The sequence below is a fragment of the Crocodylus porosus genome, unplaced genomic scaffold (assembly GCF_001723895.1).
Source record: "Crocodylus porosus isolate Cpor-Errol unplaced genomic scaffold, CroPor_comp1, whole genome shotgun sequence".
NCBI classification, from domain to species: Eukaryota; Metazoa; Chordata; order Crocodylia; family Crocodylidae; genus Crocodylus; species Crocodylus porosus.
This window is the reverse complement of record NW_017728933.1, coordinates 7,725,357-7,744,545: the sequence shown is the minus strand read 5'-3', so window position 1 is coordinate 7,744,545 and position 19,189 is coordinate 7,725,357. Positions and strand designations below refer to the sequence as shown.

General features: G+C 41.4%; 1 protein-coding gene across 1 annotated transcript in view; it reads right to left on the bottom strand.

Annotated features, from left to right (window-relative positions):
• KCNU1 (potassium calcium-activated channel subfamily U member 1) overlaps window positions 1-18,314 on the bottom strand; it is a 92,951-nt gene extending 74,637 nt beyond the window's left edge. Inside the window, 15 exon segments of the mRNA XM_019546150.1 lie at window positions 1,262-1,330; window positions 1,453-1,565; window positions 3,850-4,005; window positions 4,442-4,511; window positions 5,038-5,120; window positions 6,204-6,309; window positions 7,922-8,032; window positions 9,460-9,551; window positions 10,864-11,034; window positions 11,911-11,986; window positions 12,846-12,921; window positions 13,548-13,659; window positions 14,604-14,694; window positions 17,282-17,343; window positions 18,204-18,314. Of these exon segments, the coding sequence (XP_019401695.1) occupies window positions 1,262-1,330; window positions 1,453-1,565; window positions 3,850-4,005; window positions 4,442-4,511; window positions 5,038-5,120; window positions 6,204-6,309; window positions 7,922-8,032; window positions 9,460-9,551; window positions 10,864-11,034; window positions 11,911-11,986; window positions 12,846-12,921; window positions 13,548-13,659; window positions 14,604-14,694; window positions 17,282-17,343; window positions 18,204-18,242 (1,427 nt within the window). The 5' untranslated portion in view covers window positions 18,243-18,314.
• Window positions 18,315-19,189: the final 875 nt, after the last annotated feature.

The window sequence follows — 19,189 nt, the reverse complement described above, 5'->3', positions numbered from 1 at the left end:
ATAGATCACACTTTTATGACAATGTTTTACAGAGTTTAGGAACCTTAGTACCTTCTATGGTTAAAATCCAAGGAAGTATTTCCATTAGGAATGGACATAAATAGTTGCAGAATGAGCTTGATCGCTCCAAATGAAGGGGAACTATATGGAATTTGCTTGTGAGACTGCAGCTAAGACAGTGAAATAAGGCCCCCCACAACTTTCTGCTTTCATATCACCGACTCTTTCACTGATTGTTGGTACCACGTTATGTGGCATAACAGTCTCATACTGGCACAGAACAGGCCATTAAGTCAGACATTGCTGTTTAAGTGTGCTATGCATCAAAAATCATGTTTTGATACAAAGGGTTTTGCAGATTTTCTCAATCTGGGGAAAACTATGAGTTGTTTGAAGCCTGAGTCCAAAGAGTGTTGTGAGGAGCTTGTGGTTGGGAGGGTTTTTTTTTTTTTTTTTTTAACAATATGTGTTTTCTGTTGGTAAATGCCAGTTTTGTTTAGAAATATTTTTCAGGTCTGGGAAGCAATGTTGAGATGTGAAGCTGCTGCATGCAGCACAGCGATTATGGCACACACCTAAGTAGAGAAAATCTGAAGTTTTAATCCCTGCTCCAAAATTAGGCAAAGCAGAGACTTGTGCTGGGTTCCCTATATCCCACACAGTACAGCCCTAACCATGGGATGCTTGGGTGCTCTGGTCTGGCTTTCTCTCTCTCCCTGGGGGGGAAAAGTCCTCACTATTATTCCAATGTAAAATGAAACCAATTCCCAAGCCTTGACATTTTTCATTAAATGGAAGGCTTGATTTGTGGCCAGCCCCAGAGCTGACTACTTTCAGCTGACCTGAAATCAGCTGCAAGTTAAACGTGCCCTTTGCTTCAGTGTCTGCTTCTCCTGGGTGATGGAGAAGGGATTTGCACATGCAGAAACAGCTTAAAAAGCTCTCTAGGGAAGGGCAGTCACATCAGTAAAGATAGTAAATACCAAGGTACACCTGCCTTTCTGGCTGGTCATCTTTACGGGAACAGGAAGGGGAAGAAACTAATTATATTGGGTGAAATTTGCTCCTTTCCACCGCACTGCCCCAGGCCTATGTCTCACTTAAGTTTGGTACCTATGGCAAAAGTGGGAAGTAAGTGGTGCATAAGACTTGCATCAGCCCTTTGCTCAGGGGCGAGTGTACTTCAAAGTCCTGGGGCATAGCCACTACTTGGATGAGTTTTTGTTTAAAAAAAAATTGTCCCACCAGCAACACTAGTCACCTGTTCCCATGAACGCCAAACCTGAACTCAACAGCAAACAGCACAAGGTTCAGCTTCACAAAGCACAACCTAAGGAAAGGAACAGGCCAGATTTACAGTCACAAAGAGATACCTGGACATGTCCTCACTGTAAAAAACAGACTAAGAAGCACATGGGGGTGGGGAAGAATAATCAAGCCTGCTCTACCTACCGGCAAACCTCTGGAAAAGACATGCCTACAAAATCATTGGAGAGCTTGTAAGTCATCACTTGATAGGCACTGCCTTTCAAAACATTCCTGTGCCTCATGCTTTTTCTCTTTACCTAAAACAAATGACCGTGGAGAGAATACATTGTTATGAAAGCAAATGTACCAGATGACTCCGTGTAACACAAGTCTGGGCTGGCCACATGGCACTGATACAACCACCTTTGCGGTTACCAGAGATGGAAGGACCCCAATTAGCTGCCCTAGCAAGAAAAACACACCATATATAAATAACGAGCCAGATTAATCCATACCTCACTCGAATGCTTCACACTTATGTAATCATTAAAGAGAATATAGTTTATCATCATAACCAACAAAGACAACAGTCATGTACTGATAAAATACAAAGCCCCAGTGTCTCATTACTTGAAAGCAAAACTGTCTTTTACTTTGCAATTTTCTTAGCTATCTGCCTTATTTAGGGCTGCTTTCTTCTTCAAAGTATATTGTTATTAATTGTACATAATTATTATAATCATATATAAATTGCCATAACTAAAATCCTACCCTGCAGTCAAGAGGATGGGTAGGAAAACATGTGAAAATAGTTCCCTGTTCTAGAGAACATCTTCTCAAGTACTGGGCTTACCATTGTTGTGCAACTTGATCCATTCAGCTCTGCAAAGTAGGTAGATAGAATTTTTGTACCCACCTTGCAGTCATTTTGCATAGAAGTAAATGCTTAAGCAAGGTCTATTTTGTCTGCCTCCCTTAAAAGAATATCTATCCTGTTACAAGTGGTTTGATTCCAGGGTAGCCATGTCCACTGTGGGAAAACTGCACACTTATAACTCTATTTAGCGACATTATTCTGTTATAGCAGAACAACAAAAGCTAACCTGAGAAGGACAACTCGTTGCATGACAACTTGCAGGATCTGGAAATTTGTTTTCATTTTGCACCCAAGGGAAAGGCTCTAAAGCTTTCCAAGACTCAGGAGAAACAGAATGGTGTTGAAAAGCCTGATTTTTTAGTAAAAAGTCAGGGTTGTTTTTTGTTTTTAATTTGGTATCCTCTTTTCCCCCAGTTCTGGTCAGCGGTGACCAGCAAGCCCTGCTACTCCAAATTCTGACTGGGTCTAGAAAATGACCTCTCCGGTGTATAGATAAACTCTGTATTTATTTCACAGTCCATTCATTTAGTTTTGCTTAAATACATCCTATGAATGAAAAATCCCAGAAGTCAGAAGGGACAGCATAATGGTCTATTTTAATTGACAATGCCGGGAAATTAAATTCCTGCAGAGTCTACTCGGGGAAGGCGACTCAGCTGGCCACTAGGTGATAGTAAAAGCATACTCAAGCACTAGGAAACATGTGGCTTACTCAGACAACTTAATGCCTACCAGCTTTTTTTTTTATTTTTATCTTTTTATTACATCTTGTGACATTGGCTGCGAGAACTGCAGAGCCATTTTTTTATATTGAAAAGTTAACATGTTGCTTATCAATTTCATTCTTTAATAGGGACAGATCAGGAATAGGAGATGGAAGGAGGCTAAATTCAGACTGACCCCTTTGCAGAGAGACATCACAAGTTCCAAGACTCAGGTAAGTCCCAATTAAATTCTAATTTAAAGGCCTAAGCAGTTTAGAGGCCTTGCAATGTCCCTCTCTAAAAGATGCTCTGAAAGAATAAAACAGGCAGAAAATAAATAAGTACAAGAGGATCCTAAAGTGTGCAAAGCAGGTTATTAACCTCACAGGAACCAAAGAAGGAAAAGTTTGCTCATGTCTCGGCTCATTGACATCAGTTCAAATCCAAAGGTGCCCACGAAGTCATGCGTATTCAGTGTCCTGCACTTCAAAATGGTGGCAGTGGCACTTTAACTAAAGCTCACTGGACAAGTTTTAGTTAAAAGCACCCGGGCTGCCACTTTTGAAGCACAGGGACATTGAATATACAAAGTGCAGAGGCTGCGGGAATGCGCTAACTAACATGCTCCAGCAGACTTGATTCACCATCCAGTGGTGCCATAATTACAGTGCATCAGAGCAGCGCATCCCCACACGTCTACAAGCACTCCCTAATACTGCAGACGGGCATTTGTGCCCGAAAGCTTGGCATGAATAATTTTTCCAACTATTTAGTTGGTCTAATAAAAGAAATCACCTTTACCTAAAGAACCTTGTTTGCTCTTGTACTGAGTAAACCCTTTGATAAAAATAGTCCCTTGAGTTACTGCATCTGCTCTGCCAATCTAAGACACAGTATGGATAAGGCAAGACTGAAAATACCCATGCAGATTTCTGACTCAAACGAGCATTTCAGATGCATGCATATAGATAAAATTCCCCAAGGCTGCATTTGCACTACCTGGAGAAGCAAAGCATTTACCTTAGCACTCTCATTCCTCACAAACAGACTGGTTAGGAGGGTGGACAGGCCTGGAACCAAGCAACTTTGTGCTATAAATCCAAGTTTTAGTTCTGCAAAACAGATGATGCTGTCCCCTATTCTCCAGTCCCAGTTGGGGATGTTCGGCAGGTATGCCTGTCTCCGGATAAGAAAGCAAGAACAAGGGCAGATAAAGTTAGGCAGGCTTACCACGACCCTGAAAAATAAAACTTTCTTCAGTCTTCAGTTTTCAATGCAAAATACGTTTGGGAAAAGAATGGCTTTATGTTTCTCTAAGAGTATGGTTTACTATGTGCAGTTTGGCAGCACAAAAAAACTGAATCTTTATTTCGATCAATATTTGACAGCAGGCAATAGGAAGTAGGAGAAAAATCCATTTTGATCATTTATTGTTTAGTTATAAGGAGACTCTAGGTCTGTAACTGAAGAAGCAAGATAAATAGGATTCAATCTTGGTCCTGTTGAAGCCAAAGGAAGCTTTAACACTAACATCACTGAGGCCATGGCCTTACTCTGGATGTTGAGTATGACTGACAGACTTACAGACAAACCACAGGAATTACTGTGCTACCTTGTTATGCGACTGGATTATCTGTATGATGACTCTGGTGTTTGGACAGTGATTCTTGATAGAGAGCACCCTGTGAGAAAAAAACATTTATACTTCTTGATTTATTTGCTGAGTCGCTGAATCTCCATACAAATTGTACTGTTTCTAAAGGAAGAGCTCCTACCTATTGAATCACCAGCACCACATACAGCTCCCCCATGCACCCCAGGAGTTGCCCATTCAAATACTGACCCAGCCCAACCTTGCTCAGCATGCGAGAGCTCATGCAATTACTGCACACGGTAGTACACTTGCAAAGCATACCACGGTTTGCTCCAGATAAAGGAGTATGACTCTTTGAGAGCTCCAACATCCTGCATGCATGTGAGAAAGCAAGAACACAAGTCTTTGTGACTGCAGAGACCAAACTGCTGCCAGTTGCCTCCGTTGTCTTGCATAACACCTGGCATCTAAATATGGGAAAACAGTCAGGTGGCCTTAGTGTTCTCCTGCCAGGGAAAAAAAAAAAAGAGATCGAGCAGAAAGACGAACCCATTTCTTGCAGGTGTTAGTTTCAGCCAGCCAAAGAAAGGAAACATTGGGAGATTTGGCCCTACCTCATAATATTGGAAGTGTCTTCAGTGTAAGGTTCTGAAGAACAAATGTCTGCAAGGATCAGACATGCATTTGCAGATCCCATCTATTTCCCAGGAAAGAAAAGCAGAATGGGGGTTTAATTCCGTATGAAGCACAACAGTCCTCTGTACTAAGCTGATTTTATGGCACGTGTCTTTGGTTTAAAACAAGCCTAGGACCATCCTATCTGTACTGTTTTGGACTGGCATGCAAGACTGAATCACCCCTCAAGATTCAGGAGCCTACAGGCTCCATTCAAGCAACCCATATAGAGCAGGATACAGATTTGCACTGTCAAAATGGTAAAAGGTGATACATTCACAGCTGCTATTCTTAGAACAAGCAGCAGCACTGAAATCTCCCCCAACAGTGAATTGCCAAAAATATTGAAACACTACAGCAGACTAGGAGAGTTCAGTTTCCATCACCTGATCACTTTTTGGCTTTGCCAGTGAGACTGCCAACGCAGGTTCATTTCATTTGTCCTTCGGGAGCTGGAGGGAGGCCTACCAAATGCATTTCACACAGGCCAACACCCAGAAAAGATTGGCCCTGGATTCAGTCTAGTTATTTACATATACTTTTAATGACTAATAAACCAGATTCCTTCCCTCTTCCTTCATTAGGATATTTTACCGAGGGGCTGCAATGTTAAGAAAAAAAATGTGCCTCCTAAATACACTTCCTATTTTCCAGTCAAACCGAATGAGAAACAAACATGACTCAAACTGCTGATTTTTTAAGTGCTGTTTCTAACCATCAACAAGATTCTCAGAGGTTTAAAACCAGTAATTTAAAGCCAATTTCCAAAACTGCTACATTTCATGGAATTTTATTCATGCCTCTTAAAAGCAGAAAGATCGCAATTTGGTTGTGGCGTTTATTTTTCCCTTTCCATCTTTGCACTTCTTATTCCACTAGGCAGGCAGACATTTAGTAACAGATTCCTACAATCATACTCACGTTGAAAGGGATATAATTCTACAAAGTATTCCTCTGAAATAAATGGGGCTGCTTGCAAAGTAGTCTGCTCAGTGCGAATGTAGGCAAGCCAAATCTAAACATTTGGCTGGAAGGAACTTCTAGCTGGAGACACAAAACTATGGGCCATGAAATGAAAAGGGCAGAAAGAAAAGGGAGTCCTTACCTGAACTCGCTTCAGATCTTCATCGTTCAGTGCAGAACCATGGAAGAAAGTGGTGTAGGGTGAATAGCAATTGAATACAGCTTCTAGCTCGAGGCTAGGAAGCGATCTATGCATTGAAGAAAATACAGAAGAGAAGAGGAAAGCTCTTCAAGTGCTAATACTTATGTTCACAGTCTTTTCAACAATAACATTTGCCATTTAAAAAAAAAAAAAGAATCAACCTAATGGGACCGTGACAGGTCAGTGAAGGTGCATCATTTAGACTGCAATAAAAACAAACCTTTGTAAAGCTTAACCACCATGGAAATGTTCCCTGGATTTTCTCTCTTTCTTTTTGTAATTGCAATGAGGATTTTTAAATGAGCCTTTCTACTAAAATGAGCACAGACCAACCCTAGCCCCCTTGTGCTAAAGCATGTGAAATAGAAAGCCAGGGACTAATCCCACCCTTTGCAAGAAGTTGGAATCATTTCTCTTCACGCCATACAACACTTCACCTATCTTCCTCTTCTTAAACCTAGTTGCTATATTTTTACTTCGCAGATAGACTTTTTTTTTTTTAAACCAGTATTCCAAATGAAAATGTGTTTTGCCCATCTCATAAACTCATAGACTTTAAGGTGAGAAATACCTTCTAAAACATCCATTCGAAGCTTCCATAGGTGCTACGCCATAGAATATCGTCAAGTTATTTGTTACTGAGCACAATAAATTATGTTTAACTAAAATATTTTCCATAGGAGTTTTTTTTTTAACTAAAAGTTGAAGACAGCAATAGATGGAGAATCTTCCCTTGGTAGTTTTCTTGGTAGGATTATTAATCTCCCTCAAAGTTAACAATGTGTGCCTTCCTTTTCATTTGAATTCGCCTGGCTTTAAATTCCAGCCATTGCTTCTTGTTATGCCTCTCTCTGCCAGATTAAAAAGGACTTTACTACCTGGTATATTGCCCCCATGGAGTTAGTTATGCACTATAATCAAATCAATTCTTAATCTTTTATCTGACAAGGTACTTAGACTGAATTATCAATTTAAAGCATTATTTTGCAGTCCTTGAATCATTTTTGTGGCTCATTCCTACAGCTTCTCCAATCCAGTAACTTCTTACAAGTGTTGTCTCCATCATTGGCTCACCACTGATCTCTCCAACACCTCTTGCCAAAATAAAATCATCTTCCCACTTAGTTTTCCACCTCTGAAGGTTCTTCTTTTAGAAACCTGTTCCATGACCTTAGCCAAACAGAAGATGATATTTGTGGGGATAATGCATCTGAAATGCCTAAAATGACTTCAGCTCTACCAGCATGGTTCCATTCTCCTCCCTTTTCAAACCCCAATATGACTAAATGAGTTATGAGCAACTGGAAGAAAACACTTTTGCCTACAAATATAAAGATGCATGAAAAATTGAGAATACCAACAGCTACCCGACAGCCTATTCTGAGTCCTGCCAAAGTAAAGCAATCTCAGGCAGAGCAAGTCTAAAATATGAATCAAAAAGGAGAGTCATTTTATTTCCTTTAGACAACAATAACAGAAAACATTTCATCACAGAACTTCCCCAGGTGGGAAGGCCTCAGCTGACTCCTATTTTATCATATCTCCCATTAATTAGTTATAAAGTGTGACTTCCCTTACCACAATCCACCTGGCAATTAAACCTTCTAGCATGATCGGGACGTGTATATGACATGTCTTTGAGATACAGAGATACTTACTCTCCCAGAAAGAGTATCTCAGTGCAAATATCTCCCGTGTCCTGGGGCAGGAAGTCTCGCAGGAAAGCAGTCACACTCTCCAGAGTGATATTACCGCAGACAACAATATATCTGCAGAAAGAGATTCAGAGAGCCATCTGTCATATTTGGAACCTATACAGTGTTCGCTACAAACATGGCACCTCCTATAACGATATATTCACTTGTAGTACATTAATCAGTCTTTAGATGTCTCTGAATACTGTACAAACTTCTAGGCAGGCTGCGGTCCCAGTCATGTACAGCAAAGGTTTGGAACCAATTTGTGTCTGTAACTGTGACTGTGATTCCGTATATCATGATCCTGCCCATGGAAAGATTTATTTTGCAAACAAAAGGAGTGCCTGTACATGAGCATGAAGGCTGCTCCAACACGCTGTAATTACAGCACGTTGGAGAAGACTCAATTAATCAAGTGTGTTGGAGCCTAGTGAATTCCCCACTCCAGCAGCCTCCTGAGTCTCTTGCATCAGCATCCCCACTCTTTGAAATGGCAGTGGGGGCATTTGAACTAAAAGTCCCAAGGGTGCTATTTAAATGGTTTAGATGTAAGAAGGGGGGGGGGAATAATTTAGGAGGGACTAGGATAAAAGAAGTTTGAGAGGAGAGTTAATTGCAGAAAGAAGATACCAGGTATCAGAGGGCTAGTTAATCTAACAAGCATAGGTGTAACAAGATCCACCGGCTAGAAGATCAAAAAACTTCAACCAGTTCTATTGAAAAGAGATGAAGCAGTGAAGAATATGTTAGCAAAGCATGTTTCAATCTGAGAGTGGTTTTCTTGTTTCATCTGACTTAGCTCTAATTTATCTAGCTGTTAACTGCTAGAGGTAGATGTGGTGATAAGGACCATGTTTGACAGACAGAAAGTTTTTGGATTTCGTTCAAGCTCTTCTTTGAGGATTATTTTACTCCTTGTTTCTTCATTTCCTACACCCTGGCTGCATTTACATGTGCAATTAATTCAAAGCAATAAATTCTGGAGCATTTTGAGCTGGAGTAAGTTACTCCCAGGCATAGCAACTATACATGCACCCAGGACAGCAGCAATTTCAGCCAGCAGTTTACACCAGGGCCAGGAGCATGAAAGGGATCAGCCCCAGGCTCCAAATGGCAGTGTTGGGTGACAGAGGGGATGGCTGGAGCACAAGAGTGCTGAAAATGCAGAGCCATGTGGATAGGTAGCAGGCAGCAGTCTGGCTCCCTGATGGGTGGGCCAACTATACACAATTTATGCTTGCAGTCGGCATCTACACGTGTGTTTAATTGCAGTTAATTACCCTTCCGTAAGTCGGTCATGTCTCTGACAGTACTGTTGGGGAGTACTATCTTACAGATGTGTTAATTAGTTTACTGCCACTGAATAGTGTTGCATGTGTAGACAGTGTCGCTTAACTCCGCAGTTAGTCTAATCCGGAGTTAAGTGCATATGTAGAGGTGCCTCCTGTCTACTAAACTAATATTTGTTTTTCAAAGACAATAAAAACAGTCACACTTACTTTCTTCCTTTTACCACCTTGTAGGACCCTTCATATTTTTTGTTGCTTCCAACAACATCTGCAATTTCAGGGATGAAATTTGCAAACAGGACCTAAAGTGTCATGAAATACAAAATACTTACAGACACCTTTGCCTTTTCCACCCATGCTAAATTTCAGCATTAGGAGCCATGGCAGCCTCAGATTTGCTTCCTAACCCCACCAGTACCAAGTGGTGAAATGCACGCTGTATAATAGTGTGCTATACGGATAGTGCAATCAATGCATTAGCCCCAGGGATCCAGCCACACCAGTATCCAGGCTCCAACCTTGGCCAATGTTAACAGCTTTAAAACCAAGTGAAAGCATCCCTGTAAGAAGGGGAAAGTCATCCTATGGGAATATATTGGGAGGATAATTTAATTCAGTTCCAACTTCTCTGAAGCTACATCAGGGACTTTGAGCAAATCTTTCCTTTGTATCAACTGTCTATCTGTAAAAAGGGGATAAAAAACTTTCCTGACCTCAGTGTTGTGAAGATAAAACCTATTAAAATGGTCAGAGCCAGTGGCTGAGTACAATGTAGTGGGCAGACAACATTTTTTCCCCCAGTTCCAGTTAGTTAAAGCTGGCCCAGTCTACACATGCACTTTAATACACATTAGCTGATTTTAATGTACATTCAAGTGTCACTTAAGGCATTTTTGTGTGTGTTGGGATGCAGCGCCAGGTGCTTTTAATTGGTGAGTTGCGCTAATTGAAAGTACCGGCACGTCACATGCATCAGCATCACCGTGCATCCCAGTGCTGAAAAAATGGTGGCAGGTGCTTTGAACTAAAGCTCATTGGATACGTTTTATTTCAAAGAGCCCTACTGCCATTTTTTCAGTGCGGAGCTGTGTGACAACGCTGACACATGTGACACGCTGCTGGAGTGCATCAATTTCCATATTCCAGCAGACTCGATTAATCGCTAAATTTCCAAAGCATCGGAGCAGGCTCCATGCATGTGTAGGAGCCCTTAAACACCATGCTCTTTAGTTAATGTGCATTAAGGAAAGCTTATACACATTTTCCTAGTACTTTGCAATACAGGTACTAGATTTAGTTAATGCACATCAACTAAAACATGTTCATGCATGTGTAGATGCACCCACTGAGTCTCTGTTCCAAAGCCTGAGGTTTCTTCATTGAATTTTTGGTGGTGGTGGTAGTAAATATTTACTAAAAAAAAATGTCTGCATCAGCTTATAGCCAAATACTTTTTGCATCGTGCTAAGATCAACCCTCTAAGATCTGGTTTGGTCATAAAAACCGCTCAGGCCATCATCGTTCACAGCTCACCCCTGAATACGAGTACCGGCACCCAAATCATTTCATTCCAGAGAAGTGGTCAGACACAGAAAGGAGAGAAGCATTTCTTACCAACCCGCCAATGATGAAGAAAATCATGGAAACACGACCAAGGCAAGTTTTAGCTACAACATCTCCATAGCCAACAGTTGACATAGTTGCCATTATCAAGTACAAACAATCAAAATAGCTCAGGAACTGAGAATTGTCATAATTGATCCAAGGATCTCCAGAATTCTCCACCTAGCAGGAAAAAAATTGAGACAGAAAGAGTAGGGAGGATTCAGATAAGGTCATCTGCCATTAATAATACATTTAGGTCCAGCATGAAAGGGTGCATCTTGGAAAGTTCTGGTGGAGTACCACTTCTGTTGCTGATCCATGCAACTTTGGTTCTCTCAGGGATGAAACAGTCATACTTTTGGTAATGGACCTGCTGCTTATTGCCCAGCAGGAGTTACAGTACTCCTTCACTGCTGACAAACCAGCTAGAAGATTCATCAGGTGCCATGTTCCAACTCACAAATATATACCCGGGTTCTCAACCACCTCCTTCTGTTACCCGAACAAGGGTGTGAAGCCTCTTTGCCAGAAGTTATGGTCTGAAGCCAGATTTATGTATAATAAACAAGCACAATTGTAGCTACATCAATGTAGCTAACCTGGTGTAAAACACAAATGACCCTATACAACACCAATTTAAAATGGAGCTTATACCAGTACATTTTAGTCTGGTAACATATGCAAGTTAAGTTGGACCAGTGTCCACTTCCCAGGTGCAGTACATCTACATCAGGCACTTAAGATGATGTTGCTATAATAATGCAGATAGTGACAATATCCTGACTATAAATAGGCTCTGAGCCTTAGATAGCCTATGCCCTTCTCCATTAATTTCTGAACCTGTATACATTTTCCTTGGGGCTGCTACAGCTAAGAGAAAACACCTTCCCCCTTTTGTCCCATTTTTCACTGAAGGCAATTTTATAGCAGGCTTTGCACTTAAACAGTACTCCCTTTCTACCTTTCCCAAGTGAAAGGCTGCTAAATGTACCCTCAAAGCATCTGTCTTAGTACTGACTCGTGGTCCCTAGAAAATGTGTAGCTGATTGTACGTACCAGGTGAATAAACCCTGCAGATGTGAGCCAGGTGCTGAGAAATACAGCTAACAGTTTGACCAGCTTGATTGAATTACTGGGGATAGGAGGGGAAAAAACATGTATGAGAATGAGCTATGTAAAAATTACAGCTTCCTGCATGACCCTGAAGTCACTTATTCAAGTCAAAATACTGTCCTATCAGGTGTAGTATGACACAGAAACATACTGTGTATGACTTTAAGGGACTTCATAGGTCACTGAGTCCAGCCTCCTACTATCATAGGGTGTTTATAGACATACTCTGGTAGGTGGTGGGGGGGTGGGGCATGCTTTAAATTAGTGAGGTTCCAACAGTCACACTAATTAAAGCACCTGGACCATTGTGTACATCAGTGTCCCTGCACTGAATCAGGCCCTCTGTTCATAACTCATCTTCCCTATCATTTAATGGGGGTCCCAGCTGCTTATTCATTGAGGCTCTGATTTTTTGTAAATGCACAGTTCCCTCTTGCTGATACTAGTGAGAGTTGCTTTGTGTGTAGTGGGGGAGAAAAGGTCCCAGTAACTGGCCATTTCCCAGATAATATTATAAAATAATTTCCCAAACAAGACAAGCCGCACTGCTACAAAATTATTTGTACCATAATTTGCATTTGGGTACGATTCGCTCTATAGGCCTGATGCATCAGCAGCACCATGCTCAATAACTATACAGTGTTTTAGAAAAGTGGCAGCGTGGTGAATGAGTGATGATTCAGCCTCAGAAGGTTTAATGAACCAAGACACAGGCTTGGATGTCCACCCAGGCACTTGTACCCACCAAACAAAAATGAAACACTCATGGGGAAAGGCTCCCACTTCGTGAGCTGTCATTCATGATTTTGGTCCAACTGCTAAGCCAGCCAAAATATAGGAACTGGGAGTAGATGACATGTGATTGAACTTTGGCTTACCTGGTCTTGGTGATCTTCAGAAACTGCAATATTTTGGGAAGTTCTAGCAACCTGAGTGCTCGCAAAAATCGAAAACCTATAGGATCAAAAAAGGAAGAAATCAGAGAAAGGATCCATCTAACAACAAGATCTTGTGCATGTGTGCACTTCTATTTCCATCTACAGCGGATGCCATATCCAGCTGGCTACAGATGGTGAAATTCACTGCTACTCACAAGCATAGTCGTCTCTTGAGTTCCACTTAAGGCCTCAGAAGAGGCTTGTGTTATGAAAAAAGATAAGGAATTAGGTTCCTTAAGCTCCATCTTGAATGCCTAAATGAAGCTCAAGTGACACCCAGGCCGTATGGACTTAACCCCAGATGGTACAGAAGCACTCTTACTGGAAGCACTGTGTTCTTTTCACTGAACTCCTCAAGTGAGTAACATTTCATATAGCTGCTCAGATGCTCAGTGAAGCACAGTATTAAAAGTTAAGCAGATCGATAGAGCGGAGTGGAAGGAAGGGTTGTACAGGCCTTGATCCAAATCTCTGACAAGGTGGGGAATTTTTTTCCAACCAGGCCTAGTTCTGATCCCATTCACAAAAGAGAAGTCAAGATGGAGGACAAAACCTCCATCTCTCTACAGGAAAACATAAGAGGCTTTGAAATAAGAAATGAAATAAATGTGATGGGAAACTGTATTCTGATCTCAAACTTACCAAGCCAGTTCCTCTTCAAATAATAGGAGGCACAGACTGGAGGAATAGTGAAGAAATCCACAATGGAGTTCAGCTCCAGCCAGAATTTCAGCTTGTCGTCAGCTGCCAAGAACTACAGGCCATATAGAAAGCCAGACAGCATGAGAATGGCATAAAAGTGGGTCATATCAGAGCAGAAAGGAGAGCGCAGCCCTTTTTATGAACTCCCTCTCTGAGTCAGAGACCCACTAGGGCCAAAGAGCCTGTGTCAAGCTAGTGTAGCCGAGGCACACCGCTCTTGATAGCTAATGAATGATGTACCAGGGAACAATGGGGCTAGTAATGCCTTTGACTTCCCAGCCTGAATGACCATGTGCCCATTTACAGCTTGGAAGTGGACTTCACACGCCCAGAGTCGGTGTCAAATTCATGTCCCAGAAGCCACCACTCTAGCACCCAGCCCAACCTTTGCTCTTGTGGGTACTCATTTAATAATTTGTTTTCTTTCAAAGTAATGCACTTTGTGACAATTAGCTGGCCTGCGCCGACTTCAGTGGAGAATGCAGTTACAAGAAGGGAGAATTTGGTCCATTGTCTCACAGGTGTAGTACTGATGTCTCCCTCTTTTTCTCTTCATTCTCATTTATCTGCATGTCTCCCTGTATGGTCTTTTATTTTTTTACGGCAGCTACAACTACGCTACCACATCCCAGAAGACAACGGACTAAAAAATCCAGAGGCTGGCAATTGCAACCCAAATAGGTCATAAGGAAAATCTCCCTTTCTATAGACTTGGACAAAATTCCAGTGTCAAAATGTAAGATGAAAAGACAATTTGCATCAATGCAGTTAACAGTATTTCAGCAGATGGTACACTGTGATCCACGCCATGCAAGGGAGCAGAGAAGGGAAATCTAGCTAACTGATTAAATGTTTTGAGGATTAGTGCAGGGGAATGTATGATTCCTGATGAGAGCTGCAAAATAATTTGAAGGTGTTGACGGTACAAAACTAGGTGGAAATATGCAACATTCAGGCCAATTATTACAACTGACCTTTAATGCACAGTGCCCTTACCCGTAATCCAAAATAGAAGAGGAAGAAGGTGTTGAAGCCCATATCTACAGGAAGGGTTTCATCTGGGAACGAGCTGAAGTATTCTATAGGTCTAAGGGAGGAAAGGTCACTGTTATTTGCATGAACTCCCAGGGTGCTTTAAACAGTTAAGCCCTGATCCAAAACCCATTGCAGCTACAAGATAAACACCTAAGAGCTTTAGTGGATCAGGTTTTATTTTGGATGTGAAATTTCCCCCACACTATGGGTAAAGGACTGCATTTTATCAAGCAACTTAAATCTCTGCTTACTCAGAGAGTGAGGGTGTATAAACAATATCGCATTTCCATTAACATTGCTGAGTTAGTTACAAGATTCAGATCCCTTTACATGTTGTTTAAATTAATTGAAAATGACGATTTCATACACAGTATTTAATCAAACAGTTAGGGTGAAACCTTGGCTGCGCTGAAAAGAATGGCAAGACTTCAGTGGGGCATTAAATTAAAGGCTAAATTCTCACACCCCAATCACTGGCATGCTACCTGGATCTGGCTGGCAGTGAGGGGCGATGTAGGAGCTGGCCGTGCATCTGAAAGCCAAATGAAGCCTCCCCCATGGTCGGGGAATTTTTGGGTGGAGAGATCTGGCCAGTTAATCTTGCCCTCTAAGTCAAACAGCATAAACACTGAGTTTAACCTGGAGGGTGTAATGCTATTCATGGAGTGAAGAGTACATAAATAATCTTAACTGCTTGTTTATGCCTTGAAAAGAAACTCTTTTCCCTCTGAAGCTACTCTGAGCTGTTTGGCAGCTTTCTAATGTCTTGGGATTAAACACAATATCGGATTGCACTTGATGTATAATTCTGCTTCTGAGGTTTGCCCCTGCTGATTGAATTCACTTCAGATTGTTCCAGGGCTTTTATATTTTATTTATTTTGTTTTAACATTCCATTTTATTTTTCTGATGTTATGCACCAGTCAAAATAAAATGCTGAGAAACAATGCCGTGGCATATTAAATCGATCAAAAGGTTTTACATATTAATATCTTTTTACCCCTGGGCACTTCCTCTACAATATATGCATTCAAGTGCAGATTGATAGGGGCCATGCCATGCTTTAGTACTCAGTCTAGTTATTTTATTTCAGTCAAGTTGTTTACCAAGGGCTAGGTTTTCCAAAAGACCTTAATTCCCACCAAGAATAGGTGGCCAGATTTAAAGAAAGCTCAGTGGCTGGGTGTACAGCAGGTGCTGAGCTCCATTAAAAATTTAACTATATAAATGTCACAGTGGGAGCTGCCGGGCTTCAGCCACCAGTTCTCATTTAAGTGCCAAAATGCACTTTTCAAGTTTGGTCTTCATTTTGCTGCTGAGCACTTGTGAGTTTGAGCATCTAAATCCACGAACAGGAAAGGAAAAGAAATATAGTTTAAGGAAACTTGAATAAGTACAGCAAAAAAAATGCTCTGAGGATGTTTTCTTTTTCCATTACACTATATAATCAGTAAATGTAGTTATATTGCAATTATAGTGTAATTACACCGAAGTTCTGCTTTTAATGTCTGTAATTATTACTAAATTTAAATAACTGGAAGGTTAACTAAATGAGTGAGTGATTGCAGTGTAAATACAATGTTCCTTAAATATAAAAATCTGTGCCGTACCCATGAAATCAAGAGAGTTAGGAAGTGCTAACTATATTAAATGTTAACTTTCTGCTTCCCTTGGCTAAAGGCAACATAAAGCAAAAACTGTAACAGTTGCAGTGGAACAACTATAGTGTAACAACTATGTAATTACAGGCACACTATGAAATGAAATGAAATGACTGCCTTATGTTGGGCACTGTTAGCTCAAACCATCTTGTCACTGTCCATTTTCAATAGTATATACAGGCATACCTTGGAGATATTGTGGGTTCGGTTCCAGACCACTGCAATAAAGCGAATATCGCAATAAAGCGAGTCACACAAATTTTTTGGTTTCCCAGTGCATATAAAAGTTATGTTTACACTATACTGTAGTCTATTAAGTGTGCAATAGCATTATGTCTAAAAAAAAATGTACATATCTTAATTAAAAAAATACTTTATTGCTAAAAATGCGAAGTGAGCAAATGCTGTTGGAAAAATGGCGCTGATAGACTTGCTCGAGGCAGGGTTGCCACAAACCTTCAATTTGTAAAAAACCGCAATATCTGCGAAGCGCAATAAAGTGAAGCGCAATAAAACGAGGTATGCCTATATCAAACAGGATAGCAATTGCTGCCTACTTTCCTATGCCAGAGCATACCATGAGAGACCACCAAAATTTCCTATTTATTATGACTTTCCTCCAAGCAGGAGCTACACATAAAAACAGACTCTTCCTTCCTAAAATGTTAACTTGTTTTTTGTGGAAGCACAGAGGGACTGACATTTCTTAGATATTCCAAACGAATCTGTGCAGGAACCAATTCTGCTGACTGCATCATCAATAAAATAATCAGCCATATCCTCTATTGCTATGGCTGACCTAAGCAGCAAATGAACACAGCTGGATTTTGCAAGCTAAACAGCAAAATGTTGTTATACATGAAACTGGAAAGACGCATCTAAAATTGACTTTGAATTGTTTGCATTTTCCCCCCAACTTCTTCCTCTGTAAGAGGAAGCAAAGAAGACTTTGGATAAAAACATCTGCATTCCACTTACGAGGCACAGTTGATAATGTAGATAATGAGGGATCCAATGCTCATTAGGAACACCAGTATCACCTAAAAGACATGTTAAGGAGGAGGCTGTCACAAAGGTCTGCTTGCCTGTTCAATACTAGCTTAGATCCAAAAGCACACTTAGTGTCCTGCACACGTTGTTTGTTTGCAACTTGGAGGAGAGAATTGAGGAAGGAAGGAAGAGAACTGCCATCATGATCGACTCCACTGCTGGCAGTTTCAGTCAAGTGTTAAGCACCAGACAAGCTCTGGGGATCGAGTCCCTCTGATTATCCACAAAAGACTGTGCCTTTCTAACCTGTGACTCCACCCAGATATGGAGGGAGCAGGGTTTATCATAGATTTCATAGACGTTGGGGCTGGAAGGGACCTCAAAGATCACCAGGGGCAGGAAGTCAGCTAGGGACAAAGGATCCCAGCAAGATAAACACCCATTTATGCATTTCTGCCATTTCATTTTACACTCCCTCTGCATATGGAGGCTCCACATCTTCCTCCCAAGCTAGTCTGTATTACCAGGTGATTGGAGGACACTCTGTGAATTGTGTTGTATGAGCTGCAAAAGTGATGCTGCTTTAGCTTTGTGCACAAAACTTGGGTTTTGATTTGCCTGTGAGAACCTCAAAAGACCAGCTACGGCAGGGATGGGCAATTATTTTGGACAGTGGGTCACTTACTGAGTTTTAGCAAGCCATCAAAGGCCACATGATAGGCAGCCAGGGGCAGATAAAAACATTTTCTAAATTTTTTAGGGGCCCCATGGGCCAGACAGAATGGCCTGGCGTGCTGCATCTGGCCCCTGGGTGGCATTTTGCCCACCACCCCCAGGCTAAGGGGTCCTTGGATAGCTATGCCTCATCCTGCCCTGCGGGGTAGGAAGCTTGTGTCAAGCAATCACTTACCAGAACTCTCCCCACAAAAGTTTGAGCGGATAGCATCATCTGCACCCTCTCATGGAAAGCTCCTTTCCAGAGGATTGAACTTTGTTTCTTTCGGTACAGCTGGTGAGCATCTTTTTTGTTCTTTCCCTAGGACAGATGCAAATAGATTGGGACCCTAGACCTGCTTGAGGTTGCACTGCTTCACAAGACTTTTAAAGTCATACACCCACCACATTAGCACAGCCAGACAAAACAGAGCGCTGGTTTGGTCCATAGGCCGCAGGTCTCATGAGCGAGGCAAAAGGGAGACTTGCCTCGACTGACGTGGCAGGAACCAGACTGAGCTTTACCATACTGGAACGGTCTAGATGCAGATTTTACATGTACTTGCTTGCACATTACCACCACATTTTGCTCTGCCATGTAGAAACCACAACTTTACAATGGACTTTCTTAATAGGTGGTTGAAGTCTGATGAAAAAAAAAGATTTCACAAAAAACAAACAGACACAAACCCACAAGTACACACAGACAAGTATACAGTGTGTAAGTGTAGGCACACACCCCAATATTCACAGGTATGCACACACATGGTGAACACAAACGTGCATATGTATACACAAACATGCATAATCCAACAAATACCCATAATTGTTCGTATGTACGTAAACACAGATGCAGGCATCCACAAATGCAAACAATTTTAGTACAACGTCTGCACACACACACCCATGTGCACACATGTGACAGCAGCCCAAAGTGAAAACAGAAAAGGCATTTTTTCCTACAGAGGCCACAAAGCTTTGTCACCATCAATAAGCTGCAAGAACTGTGCAAGTTAAATCAATGATGCTGGGATAAACAAACTTCACAATCCCAGGCATCAGATGGTTGTCTCCCAGGAAAAGAGGCCATTTTGTCCTCATGCAAAGTACCGTGAATCTGATCAGATCCTTTATGTTTCTTAGTGGTTTTGTTTGCCTTCCTCTAAGGCATCATGTAAGGGT